Source organism: Agrilus planipennis, unplaced genomic scaffold, assembly GCF_000699045.2.
Source record: "Agrilus planipennis isolate EAB-ADULT unplaced genomic scaffold, Apla_2.0 scaffold90, whole genome shotgun sequence".
Classification (NCBI taxonomy): domain Eukaryota; kingdom Metazoa; phylum Arthropoda; class Insecta; order Coleoptera; family Buprestidae; genus Agrilus; species Agrilus planipennis.
Genome location: NW_020438865.1, coordinates 243,213 through 270,744, shown reverse-complemented (window position 1 = coordinate 270,744; position 27,532 = coordinate 243,213). Strand labels below are relative to the sequence as shown.

The 27,532-nt window shown below is 30.4% G+C and overlaps 5 protein-coding genes across 5 annotated transcripts in view; 3 read left to right on the top strand and 2 right to left on the bottom strand.

Moving 5' to 3' along the window:
• Positions 1–423: 423 nt before the first annotated feature.
• Positions 424–2,805, top strand: LOC108737281 (PHD finger protein 23A). The gene is made up of 5 exons (XM_018470022.2): positions 424–639; positions 748–776; positions 970–1,086; positions 1,279–1,542; positions 1,624–2,805. Exons 1-5 carry the CDS (start codon positions 618–620, stop codon positions 1,720–1,722), a joined length of 531 nt encoding a protein of 176 aa, XP_018325524.1. The 5' UTR covers positions 424–617; the 3' UTR covers positions 1,723–2,805.
• A 923-nt stretch (positions 2,806–3,728) lies between these two features.
• Positions 3,729–6,675, top strand: LOC108737342 (dual specificity tyrosine-phosphorylation-regulated kinase 2). Its single transcript, XM_018470157.2, has one exon. It carries the CDS (start codon positions 3,842–3,844, stop codon positions 4,556–4,558), a length of 717 nt encoding a protein of 238 aa, XP_018325659.1. The 5' UTR covers positions 3,729–3,841; the 3' UTR covers positions 4,559–6,675.
• Positions 6,676–6,688: 13 nt separating this feature from the next.
• Positions 6,689–7,531, bottom strand: LOC112904789 (Golgi phosphoprotein 3 homolog sauron-like; the record flags this gene model as incomplete). Its single annotated transcript, XM_025975746.1, has 2 exons — positions 6,689–7,274; positions 7,328–7,531. Coding segments are annotated over 2 exons (453 nt in total), but the record flags the coding sequence as incomplete, so codon positions are not given.
• A 1,662-nt stretch (positions 7,532–9,193) lies between these two features.
• Positions 9,194–11,387, bottom strand: LOC108737280 (Golgi phosphoprotein 3 homolog sauron). Its single transcript, XM_018470021.2, has 4 exons — positions 10,894–11,387; positions 10,586–10,832; positions 10,040–10,215; positions 9,194–9,986 (listed from the first exon to the last, which is right to left on the bottom strand). The coding sequence occupies exons 1-4, from the start codon at positions 11,080–11,082 to the stop codon at positions 9,738–9,740; spliced, it is 861 nt and encodes a 286-aa protein (XP_018325523.1). The 5' UTR covers positions 11,083–11,387; the 3' UTR covers positions 9,194–9,737.
• Positions 11,388–12,549: 1,162 nt separating this feature from the next.
• The window catches only part of LOC108737317 (rho GTPase-activating protein 7), a 45,472-nt gene continuing 30,489 nt past the window's right edge, over positions 12,550–27,532 (top strand). Inside the window, exon 1 of the mRNA XM_018470102.2 lies at positions 12,550–13,009. The gene's annotated coding sequence lies outside the window, so the exon portion shown is untranslated. The remainder of the gene's footprint in view (positions 13,010–27,532) is intronic.

Sequence of the window (27,532 nt, the reverse complement as noted above, 5' to 3'; positions counted from 1 at the left end):
GAAAACTTCTATTTATCAATTATTTTAATACTAAAAAAGGAAAATAAACATACTTTATTTCAAAGAAAAATTAGTTAACTGAGTATTATACAGTAATTAAAAACAACAGTTACTTTCTTTGCAAATACTTTTTTTAATAAATATACATATCCTCTTATTTAGTTTTGACTTGCTTTTTGTAGTCTTCATTTTTTATTTGCTAAAATGCATAAAGTATGTTAATAATTTTTGTTTTATTTTATATAACTTTTTAAATTTGGCGCCTCAAGAAATTTTACTTTTTTCATACGTCAATGCTTTCTGTTCGTATATTGCAAGTTACGAAATAAATAGAGAAGTGAATATTCATGGTTGACGTGAAGAGCACGAAAGGGATCTATGTGTTTGCGATGGCCATATACGGAACGTTGTGGAAAAAATGAAATAGAAAAACGGGTTTAGAAAAAGATATCGCAAACTATACAGCTACATGTATATGCTTTCCCATTGTACCATTCTCTGTTGTAAATATATTATAAAGAGGGTTTTATATAGAAACATATAAATTTTATTTTCATTTGAAAAAGTGTGATGTTGAAGATTATTTTACATATTACAATAAAATTAGGCATAAAACCATGACGAATAAAGAACTATCTGGTAAGTTTAGATTGAAGATACATTTAGATTGAGACATTCATAATGTAAATTTTCAGTTAATTTTAAGTTATATTTCTATTAAAAATTAATGTTATCAATAATTTCTAGGTTCCCATGCTATAATGGATGAGGAAAACGTAAGTATTTCAAAAATCGTTTTTTATTCGCCAGACAGAAAGGTTAGGTTTTTATGTTTGATAGCAATTTATTCAGTATGTGTTATTTTAAGATTAAAAATGCATTTTCTCTTTAGGGTTGGATTTTCTTAAGGAATAGCTGACATTGTTTATTATCATCTGCATAAATTTGTTTTAATTTTTACTATTTTAGCAAGAAGATACATTCAAAAATGCAAATGGTCGAAAACGTCCTAGAACTAGTGAAGACTTTTATTTATTTTGCACATATATACTAGAATATGAAAATTATGATGCCCAAAAAAACGAGGTAAGTTGTTTTCTCATAATTAGATGGTTAAGATACTTCTGTTATGGCTGCATTAGTTATTTTATTGTTTAGGAGTATTTGCAGATTTTTAACCATATTTATATGATTATCTGGTTAATTCATTTGTATTGCTCAATCAAATGTAGAGGTGGAGGTTTGGTGTGTGATATAAATATAATTATAATTTTTTAGGAAATTAGGAATTCTACAAATCTTAGTCCTCCTCTAGATAGTTCAGGTAGTAGTGTCAATTCTGAATCAAATTCTGAAGCAACTAACTCTGGACAAGACGATAAACCTAGTGGTGACGAAACTGATGAAGGGAACGACTCACATGATCTAGTCACTTGTTATTGTGGAAAGCCGTTTGCTGGTAGACCCATGATTGAGTGTTCACTTTGTCTTACCTGGATACATTTATCTTGTGCACGAATTAAAAAGAACAACATCCCAGATGTAAGTGTTAAACATAAAAATTATATTATTTAGATGTCATTGTACTGGCTTAAATAGGTCTAATGTTTTCTATAATTATAGGTATTTCACTGTGCCATATGTAAAGCAAATAAAAAACAAAGGGCTGTGTCTCCTTCGAATCCTCCTGATAAAAGTAAGCGCCACAAGAAGCCATCGTAAGTAATCCAATTGTATATATTAACTGAGTTAAGATCAGTTTGTAAAAATATGTAAATACTCTGAACTGTACATTTAATATTGATATGTTTTTAATAAGAACATTTGTAACAATAATGAATATTCTTCAAGAACTGTAACATCTTTTATGTTTGTTATATAATGTAATTGTGATAAAAAAAATCGCCCACTATTTTTATCTACTGATAGATACCCACTATTTTTGTAAGTTTGCAAATTGACGTTTGGAATTTTTCAACCAAAGAACTGTTTGATGAAGATCGAATTTAATGAGGTGAATTATCTCACTGATTTTAGGGTGCAAACATAATATGATGATTTTCGTATAATTTTTATTTTTTATATTGTGAAAGGAGGTGATATCCTATCTCAAACACATCAGTTCAACCAGACAATACATTAATATTGTGTACAGTGTACACTGATATTTTTAAATATGGTATGTGATAATAAATATGAATTCTTGTCTTATATTAGTTAAATTGGCATTACTAACTAATCATAAGTAACTATTAGACTCGAAATGAATGAATATCTTAGTAAAATAACAAATTATTTAGAAAATATATTGTTTTTATCTTTTTTTTTTAATTGGTAGTTTTATTTTTACACAAGACTGAAAAAATTTTCAGTAATAAATTCATTTCCTATCGTGTTGGTAATTTACTATTTATATTCTAAATTGTTAACCAATACACTGGAATAATAGTAAAAACTATTGCAGTTGTTTGTTGCTGTTTTACAAAAAAAATGGTGAGGTTCTTTTTTGCTGATTCTACCACTATTTAGAATATATGTTTGGTTGATTTAGATGAAGAGTAATGTAGTATATTGCCTCTAAAGGTACAGTTTTGTTTAAAAAGGTAAATATTTGTAAGTTGTAAATATGGTTAATTCTAAGCTGAATTGTAGATTTATCTCCTTTTTTTTTTACTTACATTGATGTATTGTGCAATGAATTTTTCTCATACAATTTTAAATGGGAAAATAAAATGTACATTTTTTCAATGATGTTTGCTATCATTTGTTACAATATAATATAAAATAAAGGTATTGATTTTTTAATGAGTACTAAAATTTGTAGTATAAATTTGTTTTATATCATTAATAGCAGCTGTTAATTTGTTCCTTTTTTTTTTAATTTGTAATTGAATATTTTTTTCTGACACGTAGTTTTATTTATTCCTTGCCTTAACCTGTTCTTTCTTTTTAAATTGTGCGATGTATTTATTACAAGGAATATTTCATTCTTGGAAGTAATTGCAAAATAGAGAATATTTCTAAATAAAATGGTTTATAACTTCAGTTGCAGAAGTTGCACTTCTAATAAAAAACTATAGTAGCCTATAAAATGCCAATATAAAACNCAAGCAAATAACTAAATTAATCTTCTTATAAAATTAATAGTAAATGATTCTGTGTTTGAAACATGAAATTATTTTTTAATGTGTTAAATTAAATCGTAATAGGTATGCTAAGAAAATATATATTAACACATTTAGTATTTAGCTCTGGTTTTTGTTATGGTAGAGGCACATTTGCTTAATAAAAAATTAATATGTATTGAACGTCCTTTCTAACTGAATAAGTGTGACGCATGTTATTAATTTGAGCTATTTTAATTGCTGTGGATAACACAGATGTAAATGCGTCAATTATGTGATTTTTAAAGACCTAGTAAACTGTACGGAAAAAGACTTGTATCAGCTAATTTTTGCTATTTTTAACTCTGAAAAATGTAAAACAATTGGATTAAGTTTATTGAAAAGCTTCATAAAAAGTATCCTTTAAAACGTGACAGTACTCAATTTAATTAAGTATATATACTATAAAATAAATCAAAGTTTGCTTTAATTGTAAAATCGATAAAACGAATTTGATTTTTAATTAAACAGGTTTCGCTTGTCTTATCAGATTGATTAGAAATGATTATTAAGATATATTTTTTATTTCCACACTATAATGTGTTTATCTCTAGTATTGCATAAGTATAAAAATTAATTTTCCTTTTAGAAGAAATACAAAATAGCATTAGAATCATTATTTGCATTTATTATTAAGATGAAAGATTTAAAAGAAATGGCTATGATACTAAAAGAATATGATTTTTCAGGTCATAGACTTCGGATCATCGTGTTATGAACATCAGAGAGTGTATACCTACATCCAGTCTCGTTTTTATCGGGCTCCTGAAGTAATTCTTGGAGCGAAATATGGGATGCCAATCGACATGTGGTCTTTGGGTTGCATACTTGCAGAACTTTTAACAGGATTTCCTCTTCTTCCTGGTGAAGACGAGGCTGACCAACTCGCTTGCATAATGGAACTACTTGGTATGCCTCCGCAGAAGCTTTTAGATCAATCAAAACGCGCTAAGAATTTCATAAGTTCAAAGGGTTATCCTCGTTATTGTACAGCGACCGCTTTGGCAGATGGTACAGTAGTGTTAAGTGGCGGGTTGAGTCGCAGAGGCAAGCCAAGAGGCCCACCTGGATCGAAAGAACTTAAACGGGCGCTTAAGGGTTGTGATGACCCACTGTTTCTAGATTTTATTAAGCGCTGTTTAGAGTGGGATCCTGATGTACGTATGACACCTGCGGCTGCATTACGTCACGCATGGCTTCGTAGACGTTTACCCAGACCTCCGCAAGAGAAGAGCGAGCCCACAAGAACTCCGACCGGCTTGCGTACCCCCAAAAGTAACACGTTGCTAAGTAGTAACAGCAATAAGGTACGTGTACAACTTAGCGATGAAAGATCGGCAACATTACATTCTCAACATAGCACGCATTCAGGGAAGTTGCCCCCTGTCACGTAGCCTATTTCTGATGTGGTACTACATGTGATTCTAGGTTAATTCTAAGTAGTCAATGACTGTGTTTTTAACACATATCGTGCGTAGTATTGTGATTGCATTAATAGTTACTACCATTAAAGATGGTGACTTAAAGCAAGATGCACACATGTATTTGAGTGTTTGTAAGTGTTAGTAACTTACAATGATTTTATAACGTTTCGATAATCCATAGAGTAAATATTAATATGTATATGTCTACCCTGACAAACCCAATTTCAAACTATTAAATACATCTCTTTAAAACCGCCTCTCATATGTGAAAATTAATGTAAACGCTAATTTGTGTTCTCTCCTTTTTATTAGCTTCTTATAATCATTCTTTTCCGTGTACTTTATTATGATATTTTCTTGAAAAGTAATGTAGATTGACTTTGTGGTTGGGTGTGATAGGGAAATATATACGTGTTAATTCATAATAAGCAGAATTTAGTAATCAAAGATAATTTATTTAATAGGCGTTGGCTTGCATCCATTAATTAAAAGTCGTCTGGATTTGATTTTGCAAGTTAGACTGTTCTGACACTGTCGTTTATATATTTTTATTGTGCAATAATTTATTAACTAACCAAAAGTTAGTCCTGTTTGATTTAAAGGATCTTGAAAGTAGTGACACAATGTTTAAAGTCTTAATGTGGCAATAAATTAACATTTTCAAAAGTAAACCAAAGGATAAGAAGATATCATACAGATTTCTTGTGCTATATCCCTTTTCTTTTTTCTTTAACTACGTTTTATATTTAAAACTTACCATATTTGATAAATTTATGAATTAACATGGTATAACAATTTTAAAAAGGTAATATGTGATATATTAATTGCGAGTGAATAAGAAATTTTTATTGTACCTGAAAGTGATATAAGTTAGGTGTTTGCTTTCAAGATTCATTAAAAATTCTTTAACCGAAGTTATATACTTAACGATTAGTAATTTTGTGCAAGTTATGGAGCTGTATTGGATTTAAGCTGAATAATTATTATTTGCTCAATAGTTAAGCTGCATTTGAAAAGTAAAGAAAAAACAATGGGTCTTAATACTAATAAACTTTTGTATATTTGATAATATAATATCTCTTAGAAACTGAACCGCAGTGATAGATCTACGTTTTTCAAGGTTCGTACATAATTTTAAATTAAATTCAGGGTATAGGCTCGATTCTTGAGCAACGTGACTGCTTATGATATTTCAGTAGCATGCTACATTTACATTGCATTTATTTTCGGTAGTAGCAGAAGTCAACTTTTAACACACTGTTATATTTTTTCTTCAGAAATGTAATAATTATAATGGTTTCTTTTTGTGGTTCCACACACAATCATCTTAAAGGTATTTTAAAATTAATGAACATTAGGCATTTCTCACAAGTAAAATATTTTATTCACGGAACCGCTTATTTGAAAGTTGTTATTAAAAGATAATTTTATTACATTGCTTTCAAAATTTCAGATTCATATGTAATTAAGGGCCAATAACTCTTACACTTCCTATTGCTGTGTGTTATAGTGTTATATAACACAAGGGTTTAGCAAAGAAACACATTAATGAACAAAAAGAGAATAGAAGAACAGAAATATTGTATGTATATAATAGGGCTTATATTTAATCATTTTAAAAATACTTCACACATTTTGCATAAAAATCAACTTGCATTATTCAGATCTAATGCAGTAAATATTCCTCAAAATACTGTTGTAACAATTTTTTTATATAACTACTGATAACCGACATCCAAACAGATACTTATAGTTATTGTACTTTTTGTTTTTTTTTATAAAAAGGTAGATTTTTAGCAACAAAATTGAGCATTTCTAGAACACAATATTCTTCTTTATATCGAATTATTTCGTTTTAAAGTAATTTACCAGTATAATGGCATATTTAAAAGTATGCCAGTTATATGGAAAAATGAGTGTTAAAAATTAAATTTTTTCATCCCGATTTTTGATCTGCGTCTGTTTTACGATTACATGATGATTAATACTTAATTTTTTTTTGTAGCCTTTACAAGTCTCGTTAAGATTAATTTCCGTTTTATTTCGATTTAATTCACTTATTTTATTTTCAATTTTCCAAACCGTTCCGTCCANCATACACAATAAAATTTGTAGGCATGAAAAAGATATAAATTATATCACTACTAATTTTTATGACACTTGATACATATCAAAAAATATTCCCAGTATAGTAGTATCAAAAGTAACAGTGTAAAGAATTCATTTTAATTTTAATAAGTAGTTGCTAGTTTAAATTTTTAATACACTGTCCCTTTTTACAAACACATTTAATCTGATATACATTGATGCATGTAAATCAATAAAATTTTAAGTAAAAAACAGTCTTTTTCAGATGGAGTAAACAAGTCGTTACTATAACACGTTTCTTGTTAACACTGATTTTACTTTTACTTCATGTATTTCCGTTTTTTTAGAATTACTTGGTAAATGCAGCAAACACTGCCCATAAAACTTCTGTAGAATTTGGCTTAACAGATTCTTGTTCAAAATCCAAATCCAGAAGTTCTCGGACTCTTTTTGATGCTAGCTCGTAATCATCGTCATTGAGCGGGGCAAAAGCATTCTCTAAAACATCACTGGCATGGGCAAGGAATATCAGAGCCAGCATTCGCTTATCCATGCGTTGTGGATCATTTATCCATTTTGTTAATACTGCATCTTGAATCTACACAAAATTGGATATCAAAATACTTCAAACATTATTAAAATAAAAATTACCTTTTTAACAAGGCGACATTTTGTAACGTTGTCGGTAAGAGGATGGGTTGTCATATCAAAAAGCAAAAAATTCTGTTTCTCAGTGGTTAAAACGCCCTTTTCAACTAAATTCTTTGCTAAACGTTCTCTCACGTTTTTGAGTTGATATCGCAATTTTAGCGGATTCCATGTCTCGCCTATTAAATCAAAGCAAACGTCGTAATTTTACGTGTATTGAAAACTTAAAAGGAATTGTTTAACGTTTTCATTCAGAAAATGAAGATTATTAATTTAATAAATGCATCTTTTAAGTATAAAATCATTTATTGATAAAAAGTAAAATGCGTTTTTAAATACAGTGAATAGCTTTGTAAAAAATGCTGTCAATTGAAAAGAAAAATTTGTGATTAGTTAGTGTTGCGAGGCAATACTTCTGATTGTCGGCATTTTTTACAAGTTTAATGGCTGTATATAGATAGTGCCTATAGCAGAAATTAGTAATGTATCGCTCTTTGTTTAGATAAAATAAATATTAGATTAAATGTAAATAATATAGACTATATAGTAATAGCTCTAAAGACATACTTCAAGTTATTTTTAAAATTTATTAGGACTTTTGTGTTACTTAAATATTTTTTATAAGTAATAATTAAGTACTTTCATCTTAAAAATTCGATGATAAATATTAAAAATGAACGGTAGCAAGGACAATCATATTTTTTGTATAAAAATTTTATTTTTTTTGTAGTTCTTACGTGTACACTTCCTGAGCTTATTATTAAATTAAGTTTAACTGTCTGAAAATTTCTTTCACTCGTTTTTACCTGATGATTTTGAAAAGTACTTACAGTATGAATTTAGAGTTTACATATATATATATATATATATCTTTGTGCTTTTCTTGCTTTAATGATTTAAGCTTCTGTAAACTCTGGGTAGAGATTAGCATAAAGAAGCTATGATAACAGTTATGATCTGCAACTTTATTAAATTTAGACTAGCATTGAATGGAAATTGTGTGTTCACTTCCTCTCATTTGTAATGATTTCTTTTTGTGTTGCCTAAATATTTTGACTGAATCTAAAATTGTATGGAAACTAACTGGTTTGTTAGTATTTAGTATTAATCTGTTTGTTTTTTTTTTACGTTATAATTTATGTGTAGGAAGTAGTAAATGTCAGCCTCATGTGTAAGTAATTGTCCTCTTGTAATTAAGGCCTTACAGGGCTCTTTATAACTCGGCCTAGGGTTCTTTTGTATTTAATTGTACGGGGCCACACCATCGCTCATTTTGTATGTATATAATTAAATAGTCCGAATACAAACTAATAACTGAAGGGCTTGATCTCTTTAATGTTAATTATTAACTAAGGGCAAACTGCTCGGGCCTTATAGTTGTGAACTGCTCTTCTGACCACTCAGCCATTGGTCCTTTTATTGTAGCACAAAAGTGTTCCAACTTTGGTCTTTTTAAGACTACTTACTATTGCCCTAACCATTAGTTTTAGAAATAATGTGATGTATGTTTTCTAGGTAAGTCATGTTTATACATCATACTGATCAGTTAAAATCCTCTATTGTAAGTTTTCATTCTATATAGTATGATGGTAAAATATATCATTTTTTGCAGTTCCTGGAATTTTATTTGCTACTAAACACTAAAATAGTCTATTATTATAATTAACCCAGTGACTATGCAGTTCTTTTTTACAAGGCGAGGGTGACTGCTTTTTTATTGTGTTAGTTTTTGCTTCTAATAATGTCTTTCTTATGGTAAGTAAACTGCATACTAAAAATAAAATTAATTAGCCAGAAAATTCATTTTATTTACATTACATTCTTTTTACAAAATTATAATCATAATTTAACATAAAATATATTATCAAATATTATTACAATACAATAATTCGTGCCAATTACATCATTAAAATTGAATAATCGTAATACAATACATTAACCTGCTCGAAGGAAGTTAATTATGATGTTTGCTTATTGGGCGTTTTATGTATAAACAAATTTTATATGATCACAAAGTGCAACTGATGCACATAACAAATAATGAAAATATAAATACTAAAGTGTTTAATACATACACAATAAAATTTGTAGGCATGAAAAAGATATAAATTATATCACTACTAATTTTTATGACACTTGATACATATCAAAAAATATTCCCAGTATAGTAGTATCAAAAGTAACAGTGTAAAGAATTCATTTTAATTTTAATAAGTAGTTGCTAGTTTAAATTTTTAATACACTGTCCCTTTTTACAAACACATTTAATCTGATATACATTGATGCATGTAAATCAATAAAATTTTAAGTAAAAAACAGTCTTTTTCAGATGGAGTAAACAAGTCGTTACTATAACACGTTTCTTGTTAACACTGATTTTACTTTTACTTCATGTATTTCCGTTTTTTTAGAATTACTTGGTAAATGCAGCAAACACTGCCCATAAAACTTCTGTAGAATTTGGCTTAACAGATTCTTGTTCAAAATCCAAATCCAGAAGTTCTCGGACTCTTTTTGATGCTAGCTCGTAATCATCGTCATTGAGCGGGGCAAAAGCATTCTCTAAAACATCACTGGCATGGGCAAGGAATATCAGAGCCAGCATTCGCTTATCCATGCGTTGTGGATCATTTATCCATTTTGTTAATACTGCATCTTGAATCTACACAAAATTGGATATCAAAATACTTCAAACATTATTAAAATAAAAATTACCTTTTTAACAAGGCGACATTTTGTAACGTTGTCGGTAAGAGGATGGGTTGTCATATCAAAAAGCAAAAAATTCTGTTTCTCAGTGGTTAAAACGCCCTTTTCAACTAAATTCTTTGCTAAACGTTCTCTCACGTTTTTGAGTTGATATCGCAATTTTAGCGGATTCCATGTCTCGCCTATTAAATCAAAGCAAACGTCGTAATTTTACGTGTATTGAAAACTTAAAATTATTTAAAACAGTATTTGTATAGATAAAAGTTTATTTATTTGGAGCGTACTTAAATACTAGATATTGGTAAAATTAAAAAGCTGCATTACTATAATCTTTTTTGATACATTCCAAATTAATAATTAAAAATATATCGGTTTTATCAAATACTTTCTACAGATAAGTGATATAATACCTGAATAATGTTAATAAAAATGACAATTAACAAGGCCACAAAAATATATCTACAAAAGATAAAAGTAATAGGAACATCTTTACAGAACAATTTTTAATTTATAATTTTGTAATGTTTTTTTTTTAATAAAACTGACACTTACCACTTAAATATTCAATCCAACTTTGAACAGTTTCAGGTGGATCTGTTTCTTTTATATGTTTTAAAGCTTCATCCAATAAAACATCACCTGTAGGGGTATCACTTTTAAGAATTAGCTTTCGAGATAAAAGTCCCTTGCGTCTCATGCCAGCCTTCTCCAACTCTATTCTTCCTCGTAATCCGAGTTCAACCAAGATGCACCCCCTTAAGCCACTAGATATACAATCATTCCAAAATGAAGTGTAACCCTTTAAAATACAAGTAATTGATGGTGGCCCTTATGGCAGGTATTTGAAAGTGTGTAGGTACCTCTTTATCTTTAAGTCCGAGAAGTAGAACTTCTTCCATTAGTGTTAATCGAGTTTCTTTTGAGTCTCCATCTTCTAAGTCATCAACTCGATCATCTTTCTTATCAAATCCATGCTGTTCCTTAGTCACACCTTCACTACTTTCACGAGTTATATTTTTTCTTTGTATGAGTCCATCAGTACGATTCATTTTCAATAGGAATCACAGTCAGTTTACTAATATATATTCTATTTTTTCGCAGAGTATGGGTATATATGATAATTTAGGAGCTTCAATAAAGCTTTAATTGTGAAATTTCAATGTTGACGTTTAACAAGTCAATAAACATGGCGAAATGTCAAATTGATAGTGTGGTTCACAACATAAATGAGTTAGTATTTGAAATTTTGAAAATATTCATTAATTTTTTTAAACGCATGCATTTTGGGTAGAAGTCAGAAAAGAAGTACTGTCTTGTATAAATTCACTTACTGCGTAGCAGTTTTTTAAAAGAAATTAAAAATCTAATCAAAAATAAAGAAATCATTTACGATTAGTTTTAGTTCGTAATTTGAACAACTCACAAAAACTGTCAATGAAATTTTGTAGTCGCCAAGTAGTTTTGCTATTATTTCGATAGATGGCAGCAAATGTACAATTTTTGCTTAAATACACTCATAAAAAAAATTATTATACTAGTTGGACCCACTTAATTGAAGTTGCATGATGTAATGGTGTTATTAACTTGTTATTACTTGTAAAAAATAATATTCTCACACACAATTAAAACAAGGGAAGTGTTAACAATATATGATATTTTAATACGTATTTCAAATTAAAAATGTTTGTTTTCTTTTGTTTTAATACGCATTAAAAAGTTTTTAAACTGTTGTATTTTAAACTTTTTATTGTCTTTTTGTATTATTAGGAATTGATTATTGAAAACAGTTGGAATATTTATTAAATAAATGTATGATCATTATATCTATAAAAGTTTACACGAACTAAAAAGCATTTCTGTTTATGTAAGAATCGTTGATAACATACTGGCGCCGGAAGAATATTATTTAAGAAAATAAAGATTGCGATATACACAACAAATTTTGGCTTATCTTTTACAGTTGTGTTTGTGAAATTTAATGTCATTTTATTAATTATATTTTGAAACTAAATTCCACTCGGGTAATGGTTTAGTAGCTATTTTGTTTTTCTTTGATTATTTTTTTTATTTTATCCTCTACCATCTATTTTATAAGGAATATAAAAAATAATAGTGACTAACTAGTTATAACTTTTAAACATTATTTTGTGATGTAAGTAATTAATCGTAAAATTAATCTTTGAATAAGTTTAAATTCGGATTTAAGCTTCATGGCTTTATATGTTGTTATGCAGGTTTTTTGTACCATAATAAAATAAAAATTTGAATGAATCAATTAATTATATGTGAATATTTACGTATTCGCTGTTGTTGTCCATTGCGCGATAAGAAAACGTTTGTGTACTTTTTAATACAGGCGTTGCTGAAGTAGAATTAGATCACCCTCTAATCAAATTATTTTATTTTTAAGAATGGATATTTACTCGTACAGTCATCATGTTTTTACTGTGTTGATGTCCAAATAGTTTTAAACAGTTATAACAACAGTAGGTCTTTATAAAAACTTTTCTTTGAACTTGGGAACTAAAAAAAGAAAATTCAAAAGAAGTGCTTCGCCGTGAGTAACGATTTTGATGCAATCGATTAATTAAAGTATTATAAAATATGTTGGAAAATTGAATAAGCTAAATAAAAAGAATGTTAAAACGTGTTGATGATTAGCACCAGTGAACTCACTAGCGGGACCCAGAATCTAGTGGGCCCAGACAACAGAACTAGGTATTATATACAACATACCAGTGCCACATGAGACTGAGAGCGATTGACATCGTTTGTGGCTTAACTCGCGGTCAGTTTTGTGTACGTTTGTTGTGTACGGAACACTTGAAAAAATAAGCAACAACATTTGCCAAAAACAATTTTCAATCAGTGAATACTTTTCAGAAATGCGTCTTTTATGTGAAAATTTTCTTATCCAGGAGTGACATTCATTTTTACCGAAGTTATCGGTGGTTTTTTGAAACGTCTTCATAAGTGGTATGTTTTTTGGGGGCCGTTAACCCACATCTTTTTTTATTTATAAATGTTATTGTCATATTATATGAAAATGGCACTTTTTTATTTTGTGTGGGCACTCATTAACAAGCGGAGTTTGCGATCAGTCATGTTTAGGTCACACACCTTCGAATTTTAATTTTTCCATGAATTCCTCTTGTAAATTACATCACAACTGAATTAATTTTATTGTACTTATTGCATTTTGGATTGTGCACGCCTTCGAAAATTTGTTTCTGCTATAATAGATGTACGCATGCGTCCGGAATTAATTTTTTATTATTCTTTTTCTACCATTATTTATGATTAGACATTATGAACTTTTTTACCCAAAGATGAAATACTTTTCGATTCAAATATTTGATCTTATGACTTTATCTTACGTCTTTCAAACAAGTTTTTCGAGTTGTCGCTTTTTTTTCACATCACGTGAAAACAGGGCATAGACTTTTTTTATTTTATGTCGTCTGAATGTTTTAATATTTATAATAGATAATCGTCATCGTCAGAAGTTTATTTATTTTGCAACAATAGATTAATAGGAACTTCTTTATACCATGTACTTATATGTATGTAATTGAATTTGACCGTCCGATATTCGATTGTTACTATTTTGTAGGAATGTTTGTAGTATATGTTGACATAATTATTATTAGTTAGTATCCATGTGAAAGTGTCAACGTTATTTTTATTAGTTCATTAATTGTTAATACGAATATATGCACTTAGATTGTGTGACTCATAAATATATTATAAGCTAGTAAGTAAACAGTTTTAGCTCATTGAACGAGACATACTGTGGTCGTGAAAACAATGGGCTGTTCATTCTTAATTCATTACGCACATTTTAATATGTATATAAATAATATCTACTGAATGAATTTATTTCTACCCAAGGAAATATGACTTCCCAGTTTTTATTTTTATCAATAGAACTTTTTTTGCAATTTAATTTTTTGCTTCAGTAAACTACGTAAATATTTGTGCGTTCCTAATTCCTGTTAAATGTTTGCTTATAACTAAATGTTTTTATTAAATATCCGATACATATGCATATATAAGTACAAAGTTTTAAATTGTAGACGTAATGTGCCATTGCGATTTACATACAACATAAACCCGAACGATGAAAAGGCTTTATATTGTCTATCTGAATAGCATCCTATAATACAATCTCACATAAACACCTTGTTTGTATCTGAATTTAATAACCTTGATTTACCTCTCTGTTTTTACGTCTACATTTTTTGTTTGTTTTTTGCTTCATTAATATTCTATTTCAGATAAACTCTTACCATTAGCTTGTTATATTGTACCTAATGATTACTCAAAAAATCCTTTAAGCGAATAAATCAAAAGCGAGCTTGATCGAAAATAGATTATACGTTTTAAATCGTTATTTTTTTTATATAAGCCTAATAGGAATTTATCCTTTACATTACTACGGTTTTGTTTTACTTACTCTGTAAGAAATGATGTCAGTGTTATATGGAGTAAACTGTGAAATAAATAACATGTGATACTTTGCTCTTTTTTTTTGAGGATTCCAACACATGTTTTCTTTCTGCTAGTGACGTTATCCTACAATATATTCGTTTGAAACTATACAGGGTGGATTTTATTAAGATTAGTACCCAAGGTAATTGCAAATTCTAGGCCTTAATAATGTAGGATGTATGTCTGTATAATAGGTACCTTTGTTTTCTTGTTACAAAAAAATAACGTATTTTGCAATTTGGTTTTAGTAAGCGAACAAAATGAATAAATTATTTGTTATTAACAAAAGTTTCTTACGTAGATTTTATTTGTACATACACATGCATTATGTTTTACCGAAATTATTTCGCAAATGTTTCTTTAAAAGATGTATTATAGGTAGGTATATGCTATAAATGTATTTACTTTCTACTGCAACAAACAAAATAAATTTACTCCCACATTTCGAAATGTAGCTACAAAATATACATATGTAAATTCGTGTATTATGTAATGATTTGGTCATCTACATATTGTAAGTGCCGAGCCTGTATAGCAAAATGTGCCGCTCAATCGGTTATTTTCGGTAAATAATAACGTTTTATAGTATGTTACACAATAAAATTGGACGATTCAAAATATCATCTTTTGTGTCGAATGTGATACAACAGCAGATGTAATTAAGTGTGTAGAAATAACGTTTTATATTGATTAGTGACTCATACTTAATCAGACTATCCGTAATTTTTATGGTTTACTACTAGTTTTATTACTTCTACAGTAACCACCTATGTGTATGTACAAGCACTTGGAAGACATGCAAACAAGTACATCTTTCATATCTTTATCGTGAGAGGAAACTAAGTAGGTTTATTGTGTATAACATAATTGTAAAAAAAGTTGATAACAACGTCAAAAGGCTCATGCCCTTTTTAAACCAATTAGTATTCAATGACACTCTCGGCCGGAAGTGAGAAGAAAATTATGATACAAACGTAACGTGAATGTTTTATTTTACACATACTGAATGAATGCACCTGAGACTTGCCGTCTCTTCACTATTTTTTTTTTTTGCCTGAATACTAATAATACTTGGTTTACGATTGTTTGTATTTCAACGTGTTCATTGTCATGTTTATAGGTGTTACTTGTAGCGAGATAAGATAACACCCAAAGTAAAATTACATTCAACTATTAAAATATATCTTAACGTGAACCTCCAATTTGGATGAGGCCATCACAGTGCTTTCTATCATGGAAAAAATTAATAAAAAATAAAATTGGAGAAGAAATTATTAAGAGATGCGATCTATTTGGAATACTTGCATTCGAAATGCAAATACAAAATAAAAAATACCTATTTTTATCTTGCATTTAAATGCCTTTGTAAAATGCAAAATACATTTTTGTCGTTAAAAGTTTGGCTAGTATCATCGATCAAACATTATATAAAATGATGAATGACAGTTGTTCAGATTGGCCATTGAAGGTATTAGAACCTTAAAAAGGAGACAAAGAGACGTTCCACGAATGCCTTCTAATTCTTTAACTGAAGAGCGCTCAAAAAATTCTAAACTCTTTAGAAATTGATTACTTTGCTATGATCGACATTGTTTTCCGGGTTCAGTCTCATGGTTGATGAAATTTTGAAAGTTCCAAATTGATATCACCACCTGCTAAATCTACGAAATTCTATTCAAAACAATATCGAATTGAAAAACGCCAGTTGTGTAATACTGAAAACTACAAGATATTGTGGTATGCAAATCCAAAATTCTTAGAAAACGATTCGAAAAACTTTACTTATTAGATGAACCCAAAGCTAAAGAAACTGATTCCATTTGATTCTCTTATTATAATGTGTAAAAGATCAGAAACAAAATGGGGTTGTAAATATTTTGATATAAAATGATTGATCTTGTTTTTATATCAATAAAATTATTTGCAACCCTATTTTGGCTCTGACGTTTCACGGTAAATAGACGTACTATGTACTTTGCATCTATGTATGTATTTATCTTCATTCGAATTAAAATGCGTATTATTTCCGGATAGATTTAGTTTATTTTTACGTGTTCTGTTTGTAAAATATGATTAAGGGAAATTGTTGTTATCTTTTAAAGTAAGTTGGACTATTGAAAGTCTTAGCTCCTCGGTAGGTCTTATCTGGATCCCTCTTAAAAGCAAACAAACCGCTAGTTTGACATTCTACCTCCAGGCGCACACAAGTTCTTCGTGGAATTAAAAAATTATCGTGCTTAGGCTACAAACTTTCAAGTTAAACTTGTAATTTAAAATCAATATTTAAAAGTGGGAAATATTTTTTGAAAACATACCATAAATTTTAAATATCTATTAGGATGGTATGTACATATGGTTCACCTATTCGATAAAATACATAAATAAGTTTTCTTCAACGATTTGGTTTCTTGGTTAGAAAGTTGCATTAAAGTTGCGGAAGTTAAATTGTAATTGGAAGAAACCTCAGAAGTTTCTAATGTTGCACTTTTACTATAGAAATCATAATCTAACAAGTTTTTTCGTTTACCATAATGTTTTTATTAGCACAGTTGCCTGTTATGAAAACAGTGTAAACTCTCCGTAACGAAGCTCAAGGCACCACACCTTTTCTTATGGGCAATTTTTTATGTAGAATCAAAAAAATACCCAACACAATTTTATAAATGAAATTTGTAATGTTTAATGTTGAATCAGAATCATGATGATCTCGAATCGGAAATTTCCATCGTTATAGAGAGTTACATTGTACTTTAAATTCAAAAAAATTCTAGTAAGTAATTTACATATGGATATAATAAACAAGTCGCGTATTATGTTGTAATAAATTAATGATAATGCAAGTTGGTGTATCAAATTTGTACTACGGAAGTTGAGTTCAATCAAGTCGGCTTGTGTGCCAGTTGCACACAATCAAGTAATCTGGAAATGATGATTGATTTTAACAGCATACTAGTAGTCCGCAGTCCACTTGACTGAATATTAAATGAATAAGCGATGAATTAACTAGATCCGATGAAACCTTAAATTATAAACAGCTTTTGTACAGTGTGTAACATCGGAAGAAAATAGTTAAATCATTCGAATAATGGATATGTACTTATTTAGGTTTTGTAATTTTTTAAAGAAATACTTGCTTTACGTATGTATATGTATGTACAAAGTTACTTCACAGTTAAAAATAACTTCATTTACTAATAAAATTGTCATACGAATCCGGAACTATTATTGTTACCTACAAAATATATACAGGTAAGGCAAAACGATCACTGTACATGGAAATTACACATTTTTTCTTTTATCACAATCATCGGTTAAAAGTTTTTCTTTTTTGTCATGTATTGTGTTTATAAATTTTCTTAAAAGTGGATCATGAGAAGCAAGAATACATAGAACATAATAATTATTATTATCGATCATTGGGTCGACTATGAGATTACTGTTACTTTTGGCGGCGTCTGAAGCTGGAGTCAAAGAGGACCATGATAAAAAGTCTAAGCCAGACTGTCGGGCATGTACCATATAATTCGATTATCGAATTTTGATACCCGATTTATCTTTTCTGCCAAACGTTAGCAGATCGTGCGTGCGTGAATAGTGCCACAGATGGTCTGTATCACCGTTTGTAGAACACAGAAAAAAATTCATCATTCCAACTCGTGTATTAGCGTTGCTGTGACTTTTGCTGTCAGCCAACGTGTGAAATTTATTAACGAACCAACGGTTACGCTGAATCTTTTTTTCTATTTCTGTTAAGTACATTTTTATTTACCTGTAGCAGTTTAGTGTGCTTCTAACTGTAACTGATCTAACAAGCTTTTAGAATTCCCTTGGAATATTCGATAAGAGCAAAAACTTTTCCCTGAAAATGAGAGAAAACAAGTCGTTGCGCGATGAGCGACTGCACATTTGTTGAAACACAAAATGTAAACAAAAATCTCCTTGATTTGGATGCTTATTATCGTATTTGCTTGTCGTGTTTTCAATCGCTTGCCTTTTTTCGCATCATTCTTAGTGTATGATAGTTTAGCCACCATATTGGTTTGTACTACTCCGGGAATTTCCCGAATTAGTGCTAACTGATTGCTCGGTATCAATTCCTAATAGCGAAAGTGGGTGTACGAATAAATTAATGGTGATATAATTTTTAATTCCTAATTTAGAAGTTGTTAGGTGGTCGTTTTTGAAACCAGCGCTGATTTCATATCGGCCTAGGCGGAATTGAAAGTAGGGAATTATTCGTTATGGTTGCGACAGATACATTAGTAGTCGTAGAAGAAGAAGAAGAAGAAGAATAAGAATAATGTATTAGGCAAAAACCGATAAATTCTTTCGCAGAAATGTTGCATTGCTCCTGACAACTAGAGGATTGCAATCGTCGATGAATTATTATTATAGTTGCGCACTTTGCGACATAAACATTGAATTAATTATTGGTCGATTAAGTAAGTGTGAGAGAGATGGAGAACAGTTTGAAATGTATGTGTGCACGCTTGCTTCACTCGAAATAATTCCGGAAAAAACTGTCCGTTACTTCCTCTGCAAAAATCATTGTAGCATCCTTGCTTTCGTTCGAGATCATGACTTGAATGAACGAACGTGCCTCCAGCTCATTAACAACCAGATAGATTTTTATAGAATCGAAGCTTTACCATTTTTACTTTTTATATTGTAAAAACCAACTACGGGCATCGTTGTGGTATTTCAGAAAAAGTTTTACAATAATAATAATAACGGATATCGCTTTACGTGAAAACCTATCTTGTCCTCTCATACCTACCGACTTGTTTACATAGACCCTTCAGCTTTCATGTCAGCTTTTGAAACGGGGCACCAGGAGGTCCCGTCGAAATTCGAAAAGGCAGTGGACGTTGAATAACCATACCACAAACAGAACTATTTAGCCTAAAAATGTGATTAATATTAAGTCGTTATAGGTGGTCTGTTCGAGACATCAGATCTTGTTACTGATCTATGTAACTCCGTAGAAATAATTGTAATGTGAATTCGGGTTTGGATCAACACCTAATGGTGTGATTGTTATTTNGCATAATCTGACAATAGTAAGTATTCATAAATGAGGATAGGCCATCATTGGATTTTCTCGATCCTTATTATAATACAAATTGATAAATGAATACAATCGACTCCTTTAACGATAAGTCAATTTTCCTTTTAACTGAAATTAATCTAATGGAAAACAACATTAACTGGCCCCTGGGCGCTTTTTATTAAATTGGACCATTTTTAAAATGGATTTAATAACTTAAAGCGTTTTAAGAGTATTTTAGGGTACATGTCCCTAGACAAAAATTTTCAGTCTCTCTCCAGTCTCTCATATCATAATTTAAAACGGATTTTTTATTGCAATTAAGACGTTTGAAATTTATTAAATAATGAAAGGTCTAAAAAGTGTGTCAGGAATTACTTATTTGAATCGCACAGTATAACAACTATTCAAATCATTTTCAGTGAACTTGCGATTTGTATATTCATTAAGTGTTTCTCGTAAAAAGTTTCTAGTGGTTCTTTAATCGATTATGGTCTTTGAAGTCATAAATACATGTGTGTGTATACGGACTTATGATTCATCAAATTACGCTATATTTATAACTAGCTATATATATATATGTACACAGGGCGATTCTTAAAGTCTTTATTCTATTTAATCACCAACGTTTAAATTAAAGCAGGGTTTCCGCTAGGAGTTTGCGAACAGATTTATCTGGTTCGGTATCAGAAGAATTAAGATTGAAATTGTCCTAAAATCGACTCAATTTGTAACAAGAATTAAGCCCATAAATCATAATAATGTGTATACAACTGTATTATCCTTTAGTTAAATAAAAACTTATTTTCTTACGGGGGTTCACAGTTGTTCGCGAAATTTAATAATAGTACACTGGACCACAAGCATGGGAAACCCTGCTTTAAAGCATTAGATGCGTGATTCTGAGTCTTTTTGAATCTGACTTGTAGTTAGTGCCCCTTTTAGCCCATTCTTTATTTACCACCCTGTATAAACTGTTATAAATGTTTTAGTTTTCATTTCCATTTTGGATTCGTTCAGTATAATTTACTTTTTCTTTTACCAGTGGAAGCAAACAAAATTTAAAAGTATTGTAAATTAGTTCTTATCGAAATAGGTCAAGACAGGTAAATTGGCTAAACATTGTAAACGTAAATAGAAATTTGCTTTCGGTTAACGCTTATCAGAACAAGTTGCAGTTTTAAACAAAATAAATGTGAAAAGAGTAACAAATACTTACATGTATAAACAGGAAACTGATATGGGCATTTGAAACGAGGGTGTGAGCTTTCGTGAGGCAGATGTTACAGGTAATAAATAGTACGTTTTTGAATGAGTATGCGTGCCATGTGTCTGATGATTTTAAAATTAGGTAGAAACTCACTTATTATTGTTTACCAGATAGTATTGGTATCGGATATAAATCCAGGGGGCCCATCTGCTGATGCATCTGTTGAAAAAAAAAATTAAATTGGAGCAGTGATGGTATTTCACAAGTTAACAGCCTCTTTATTGGAAATTAAGACAAAAAAAGCTATCATGAAGTTGTAACATCCGTAGATAGGATGTAAACAAGCAAATGGATTTAAAATTGGTTACGGTAGATTTCGGTATAAAAATGTTACGAAATGTTTATGGGGCTTAAGAGCGAAGACACATGGTGTTAATGTTAATCATAAATAATTTGTATTGAATTTATATTAGTAGTTGAACCCGTTTAAAATTCACTTCAGTATTGATTTGCCGTTAGTTAGCCAATCCGAAACTAAACTTAATCTTAGCAAAATACATCTCTGTTTAACTTATTCCTTCGTAATATGAAGATTGGAAAAAACTTTGGCGGTTGTTGTAGAACAAATAAAATAGCTCAAACCCCAACGCCAAAACACGTTACCTTCTTCAGGGACTGAAGTGAATCGTTCACTGTTACCATGAAGAAGGTAACCTTGTTACCGAAAAGTGTTTCGGACAACTAAAGTGTGGTGTTTTGGCGTTGGGGTTTGAGCTATTTTGTTTGTTCTATTACTTCGTAATATTTATATTCAATATATCACTCTTCTATTCGCAAATCTCATCCCTATACAACCTCAAGTATTTTCTGGTCTTCTGAGTTTTCAGTGGCAACTTTGGAGCATGGAGCTATCAGTAATTCTTGTCCTAAAATGTGATTGGGAAATATAAATAACTTTTCTTTTAATTTAACTTATTGTGTTTTCATGTGTTTATATCTATGTGCACAATATTCAAAAACATCTACAAAGTTTCATGATTCCTACGGGGATGATTTAAGTAAAATCATTGAGGGAGATTCTCGTAGCGAGACATAGTAAACATCTACTGTTATTCAAACGTTATTTGTTTTCGTTGAAGAGTTTCGATACCTACCTGACGGTAAATGGTTGTGTAACCTGAAGTTCCAAAAGGAATTAAAATATTTTAACATAGTATAATCCTATTCAAACGCATTTCCTAACTTATTCTTATGCTGATTAGAAACCTTTTTTTCGGTTGGATATATACGAGAGCATCGTTGTATTTTTGATAATAAAAGGATCTGAAGTCTTTTATATAGATACTTGCATTTGGGATACAAAACAGTTCCAGTTACAAACCAGTTCAACTGAATACGCTTATAATTTTAGTAGTTATTTTTTAAAACCCTTACTCATGCATAATCTGACAATAGTAAGTATTCATAAATGAGGATAGGCCATCATTGGATTTTCTCGATCCTTATTATAATACAAATTGATAAATGAATACAATCGACTCCTTTAACGATAAGTCAATTTTCCTTTTAACTGAAATTAATCTAATGGAAAACAACATTAACTGGCCCCTGGGCGCTTTTTATTAAATTGGACCATTTTTAAAATGGATTTAATAACTTAAAGCGTTTTAAGAGTATTTTAGGGTACATGTCCCTAGACAAAAATTTTCAGTCTCTCTCCAGTCTCTCAGAGTCGTTCAGCGTCTCTCACAGTCTTTCACAGTCTGTCAGTTATTGCCTAGGTGTTTTTATGGATCTCTCACAGTCTCTGTATGAGAGACTCGAACGATAAAATTGTTAATTCAAAGATTCGAGTCTCTCACAGAGAGACTGTATGAATAAAACTGAAAAATTGAGAGACTCGAGTTTCTCGTAGAAAGACTGGGAAAAATTTTGAACTTATAACCATGTCTATCGAGACACCACTTATTGAGAGATTCGAGTCTCTTATTCAGAAAAAGATTCGAGTCTCTCGTTCAGAGACTGGATACGAAATGAGGATCTCTCTATGAGCGACTCGAGTCTCTCGTTCAGAGACGCTAGACAGTTTTTTTGACAGTCTCTCAACAGTCTCGCTTTCAGAGACTCTGACAGACTGAACATTTTTATCTCGAGTATGAATGTATTGGTTTTAGGATTTGAAAAAAAAAAAAGTAAAAGTGATCCTATGTATTAGCTGCTATTGCAGTAAGCCATTTTTATAACCAAAAGTGTAAACAATAACGCCAGTAAAACGGTGGTGACGAATATGGTGTTTGTATTGTAACAGGAAAAGGTTCTCGGAAATTTATTATTAAAGCTATATGCGTAAACGGAATACTAAAAGTGCGAAGAGTGTTTTAATCCGATACACTATTTGTAAATTATTGAACTCCAACATTCAAACATTGCACGTGCTTAAGTTTTCACATGGTTACTTACTTCACTTGGGACATTATCGGTCTCTGACATAATATTCATTAACTTCCTTATATGCTATACATTGTACGTTAAAATGTGCGAGTACAGTTAAAATAATTGGTTTCTTAAAATAGGAAGTGCTCTTGCAACTTTGTCTTGCACAGAAGCTTTTTAAATTATTTATTTTTGACAGAACGGAATTATGTAGGTACCATGTATTTTTACTGAACTTGGAATTAAAATTTTACGTGAAGACACTAAATATTGGCATAAAAGGGACACTTACTAATATAAGATTTCAAAAAAGTTTCCATTTACTTAATTTATACAATACTAAAATCAAAAGGTCACCGTTGATTTAATAAGATTGCCGTATCGACGCAAAATATTCAATGAGAGGATTGCATAAGAAGTCCTACAATAATTCCTTTAAGTCAAACTTTTTTGTTTGCCTTTTAGTCTTACGAGACAAATGTCAGAAATATTTTTACTTAGCCTGACTTGTATTAAGGCAAAGGTACGACTCTATAAAAAATAAAGTATTCGTATAGTCACTTGTATTGATTACTTTTATTGTTTGTACGTAAAATACAATACGCGGTAATAAACATTTTAGTTTATCGTTGAATAATCGAAGATAATCTATGCTTTTTTAGTCGTAGTTGTACAATTTATTAATGCATAATTAGAATCCACTTGTTTCGAAGATGATAGTGAATTAGGTAGCATTTGTTGTTCGCAATCATTGCCCAGGATCTTTTTTCATTTCGGATAGGTACAAATGTTCGGGTAATTAATTTACGGATTGTAGAACGGCATTTGAGTAATATTTTTATCCTCGCTGCGATTATTGTCTATTAAATCCCATTAAGCAGGAGGACTTTCTAAGATGTTACTGCAGAAGTTCGTATTTATGCTTAATTATAATGGTGTCTTGCAGCATTTGCTCTTGATGAGGTTTTCGAAAGGTGATCAAAACAGTTCAGATGTGAAGCAATCATTTCAATCTGCCATCTCGTTTCGTTGGGAGATAATTCACTTTTTGTTCGTAAATAAATATTTGTTACAACACCTTTTATTACAACATTCGCAGGCTGTGGAGTGAATAATATAATACCGATCTAATCGGTGTGGAATTGTTGGAAAGTTTAGATTTGATTTATATTGTACTGTTCTTCTTTCTGATTAAATTCATTCAACAAAAAAATTAAACCGCCGAAAAAACTGAAAAGTAAAAAACAATAAAATAATAACTAAGTTCTTCAACTAATGTAAGTATGCGTAAGTAATTTTGAGTCGGCGCTAAACAATCAATAAACAAAGATCCTGTTTTCCTACCCTTAGGGTTGGACTTTTTTTTTCAAATTTATATGGGACCAACTTTGGGGTATACTCTTTCTAATAAAGAAAGAATTATCAAAATCCGACTATTCTGTCAAAAGTTATGCGCGGTTATACATTACAATCAGTGAGTGAACAACAATCAACAATTATCCCCTGTTTTCCTACCCTTAGGGTTGGAATTTTTTTTCCAAATTTATATGGGATCAATTTCGGGGTACACCCTTTCCAATAAAAAAAGAATTATCAAAATTGGACTACTCTGTAAAAAGTTATGCGTGGTCATACAAAAAAAAAAATATATGGGTCGACTTGAGAACCTCCTCCTTTTTTGCGTCGGTTAAAAAATAAATAATATACTCTTACGTTTTTTGTAGTGCAGAAATTGCAGAAATTTAAAACTTGTCATTGTAGAATTATGAATTAAGTCTCCTTATTTTGTAAGTATTTTTATGATCCTAGAAAAGCAGTTTCTGGTTTTTGTTCTGAAGACAGGAGATCGGAATAAAACTGTTATTTATGTATTTTAATACGATGGATTAATGAAATTACAAGTTTATTTGTTAAGGTAATACACGTGGCATTATTTTCATGATGACTGATTCATTTTAATTAGTAGTACCTAGTTACGTATGACGTCCGATATTTTACTGATATTTCTATTGGTTTTTCATTAGTCACCCGTTTGCCTGCTTTTCTTTTTAGTATGAAACATCAAAGTTTTCTACTTCTAAATATGGGTGCTAAAGTCAAGGCCAGTTAGCACGCATATTTACATATATAAATAGTTGTTTATATGTATGTTATGCACTTAGAATTCATGTCCTGTGAGGTGCCCATAACGTTGTAAAATTTTCACGTTCGGTGACATACCTAAATCGAATTTGCAATTTTTTACAGTCAAACAAATAAAACTTGACATAACTGAGCTGACTTGTGACATGTATAGTTAGTGATTAAAAGTTGCTAACGTCATCGCATTCTAGTAGTCTGTTTTCAAATGAAAAAAAGTGCTGCTCAAGCTATGGATTGATTAATTCACATGTGGACGAACACTCTGTGGATTATTTTACAGTAAAATGTTGATTTGCAAGATTACGTGATAGAAATTTTAGACCTCAGGATGATCTTCATCTAGGCCCTGTCAAATAATTTGAAGATAAAGAACTTCAATCTATGTTGGACGAAAATCTGTGCCAGATGCAACAAGAGCTTGGAGAACAGATAGGAGTTACGCACAGGGCAACATCACTTCGATTGCAGGGAATGGGAAAGATACAGAAAGAAGAAAAATGGGTTCTTCAAAAACTGACTGAAGAAAACAAAATATCTGCATGAATTTCCTATCTCGGTTACAAATTTTTTTGCACAAATTCATTGTGTATGATGAAAAGTAGATTTTGTACAAGAAAAGTGTGGTTTGATCCAAAGTTGCAAAACCGAATGAATATTCATGCCAACAAAGCACTACTGTGTGTGTCTAGTGGGAGTCATTTGCTACGACCTTTTGGATGCTGGTTCAGCTCAGTTGACCAAATTACGTAGTACTATGGAAGAGAAATGCCCACACTTATGGGTCCAGGAAGGCGAAAAGTGATGTCCTTAGACTGGGAAGTTGCCCAGCAAGCGGCGTATTCTCTAGACTTGGCTCCTTCAGGTTGATCGCCATATTTAAGAAGTCACAAAAGTTTAAGAATTGCTAAAATGACTTGATGATTGTTTTATTGCGAATCCACTAAGTTTCTATCGCGAGGACATTTATATTTCGATTCTAAGTTTTGTTTTTCACAATTTTTTGGCAACTCTTCTTATTTTCGAAGACAGGAGACGCCCCTGGTTTCCCTTGCAAAATGTAATTGGTTTAACCGCATTGTCTCATTCCAATTAAATGTCTAAACTGTTACGATATGCAGGTCAATATTATCTTACGAAATTGACTTGTCAATAATTAGAGACCTCCTGGAGTTGTAAGAATTCATGCCTCAAAATATAATTTTGGACCGCTCTTGTGTTACGCAATGTACAAAGAAATAAATTAATTTAACATTAAATCCGTTTATGAGGAGCTTATAAAGTTCAGATTTATTTTTATAAATTACAAATTTATTTTGAAAACTTTCAATACTTAACCATTAACTAGGGATTATTTTAATAAAATTTTATCTTATCTGTTTTTCACAGAGGCAAAGAGTGTAAACGGGATATAGCAATTTCCCTTATCTACTTTGCATAATAACAGGGTAAATATTGACGCACAAATTGAGAGATGTGCTAATCAGAATTAACGTAAAATTTATACAGGAAGGTAGGCTAGTTCTATAGGTACATATGTATATACACATTTTTTACAAATTACATATCAATATTAGTACCCAGTAAAAAATTTAAGACGTTTTGATGCTTTATACCATTCAAAGTGCACATGATATTGGTCGAAATTGTACGTGTAACGTTAATATTCAGTTCTAAAGTTTAAACAATTGTACAAGGTCGTAATAAAATTATGTACTTTTGTAGTTAAAAGAGCGTAAATTTTTTTCTACTTATCACACTGTGAATTGGTTGATAAGATACGTAAACCCATGACAAATTGTGTTTAATATTTATTAAAATGTACGAATTAAGTAAAAATACAAACGGTATTAAAATAATTAAAACACCAAATACTTTCGTAACTACTGATTAGTAATATAAGATCAACATCGAGACTGTACCAATCTTGGTATAGGTCTTACTCATTTAATCCAATTTTTAATAATTTTTCTAAGAACAAATTTTTCTATTTACCGACTCAATAATTGTCTTAAATTCTGAAATTTTCTGTCTTACATGCGAGCTTGTTATTCTTCCCCCAACGCATAAATTGATCTTTTAGGTAAAAGAATAGTACAAGGTAGAAGTAAAAATCTGAAAAAAAATAGTTTGTCTCTATTTCAACCATTGTGTTATGCAGACGTAGGAACAAAAAGAA

What these genes read in the sequence shown, in the direction of transcription:
- LOC108737280 (XM_018470021.2), bottom strand. Translation starts at nt 11,082, where the DNA reads ATGAATCGTACTGATGGACTCATACAAAGAAAAAATATAACTCGTGAA. An exon ending in TCGGACTTAAAGATAAAGAG is followed by an intron (nt 10,833 to 10,893) that starts GTACCTACACAC and finishes TGTATTTTAAAG; the next exon opens with GGTTACACTTCATTTTGGAA. An exon ending in TTGGATTGAATATTTAAGTG is followed by an intron (nt 10,216 to 10,585) that starts GTAAGTGTCAGT and finishes TTGATTTAATAG; the next exon opens with GCGAGACATGGAATCCGCTA.
- LOC108737342 (XM_018470157.2), top strand. Translation starts at nt 3,842, where the DNA reads ATGATTTTTCAGGTCATAGACTTCGGATCATCGTGTTATGAACATCAG.
- LOC108737281 (XM_018470022.2), top strand. Translation starts at nt 618, where the DNA reads ATGACGAATAAAGAACTATCTG. An exon ending in CTATAATGGATGAGGAAAAC is followed by an intron (nt 777 to 969) that starts GTAAGTATTTCA and finishes TTACTATTTTAG; the next exon opens with CAAGAAGATACATTCAAAAA. An exon ending in ATGATGCCCAAAAAAACGAG is followed by an intron (nt 1,087 to 1,278) that starts GTAAGTTGTTTT and finishes ATAATTTTTTAG; the next exon opens with GAAATTAGGAATTCTACAAA.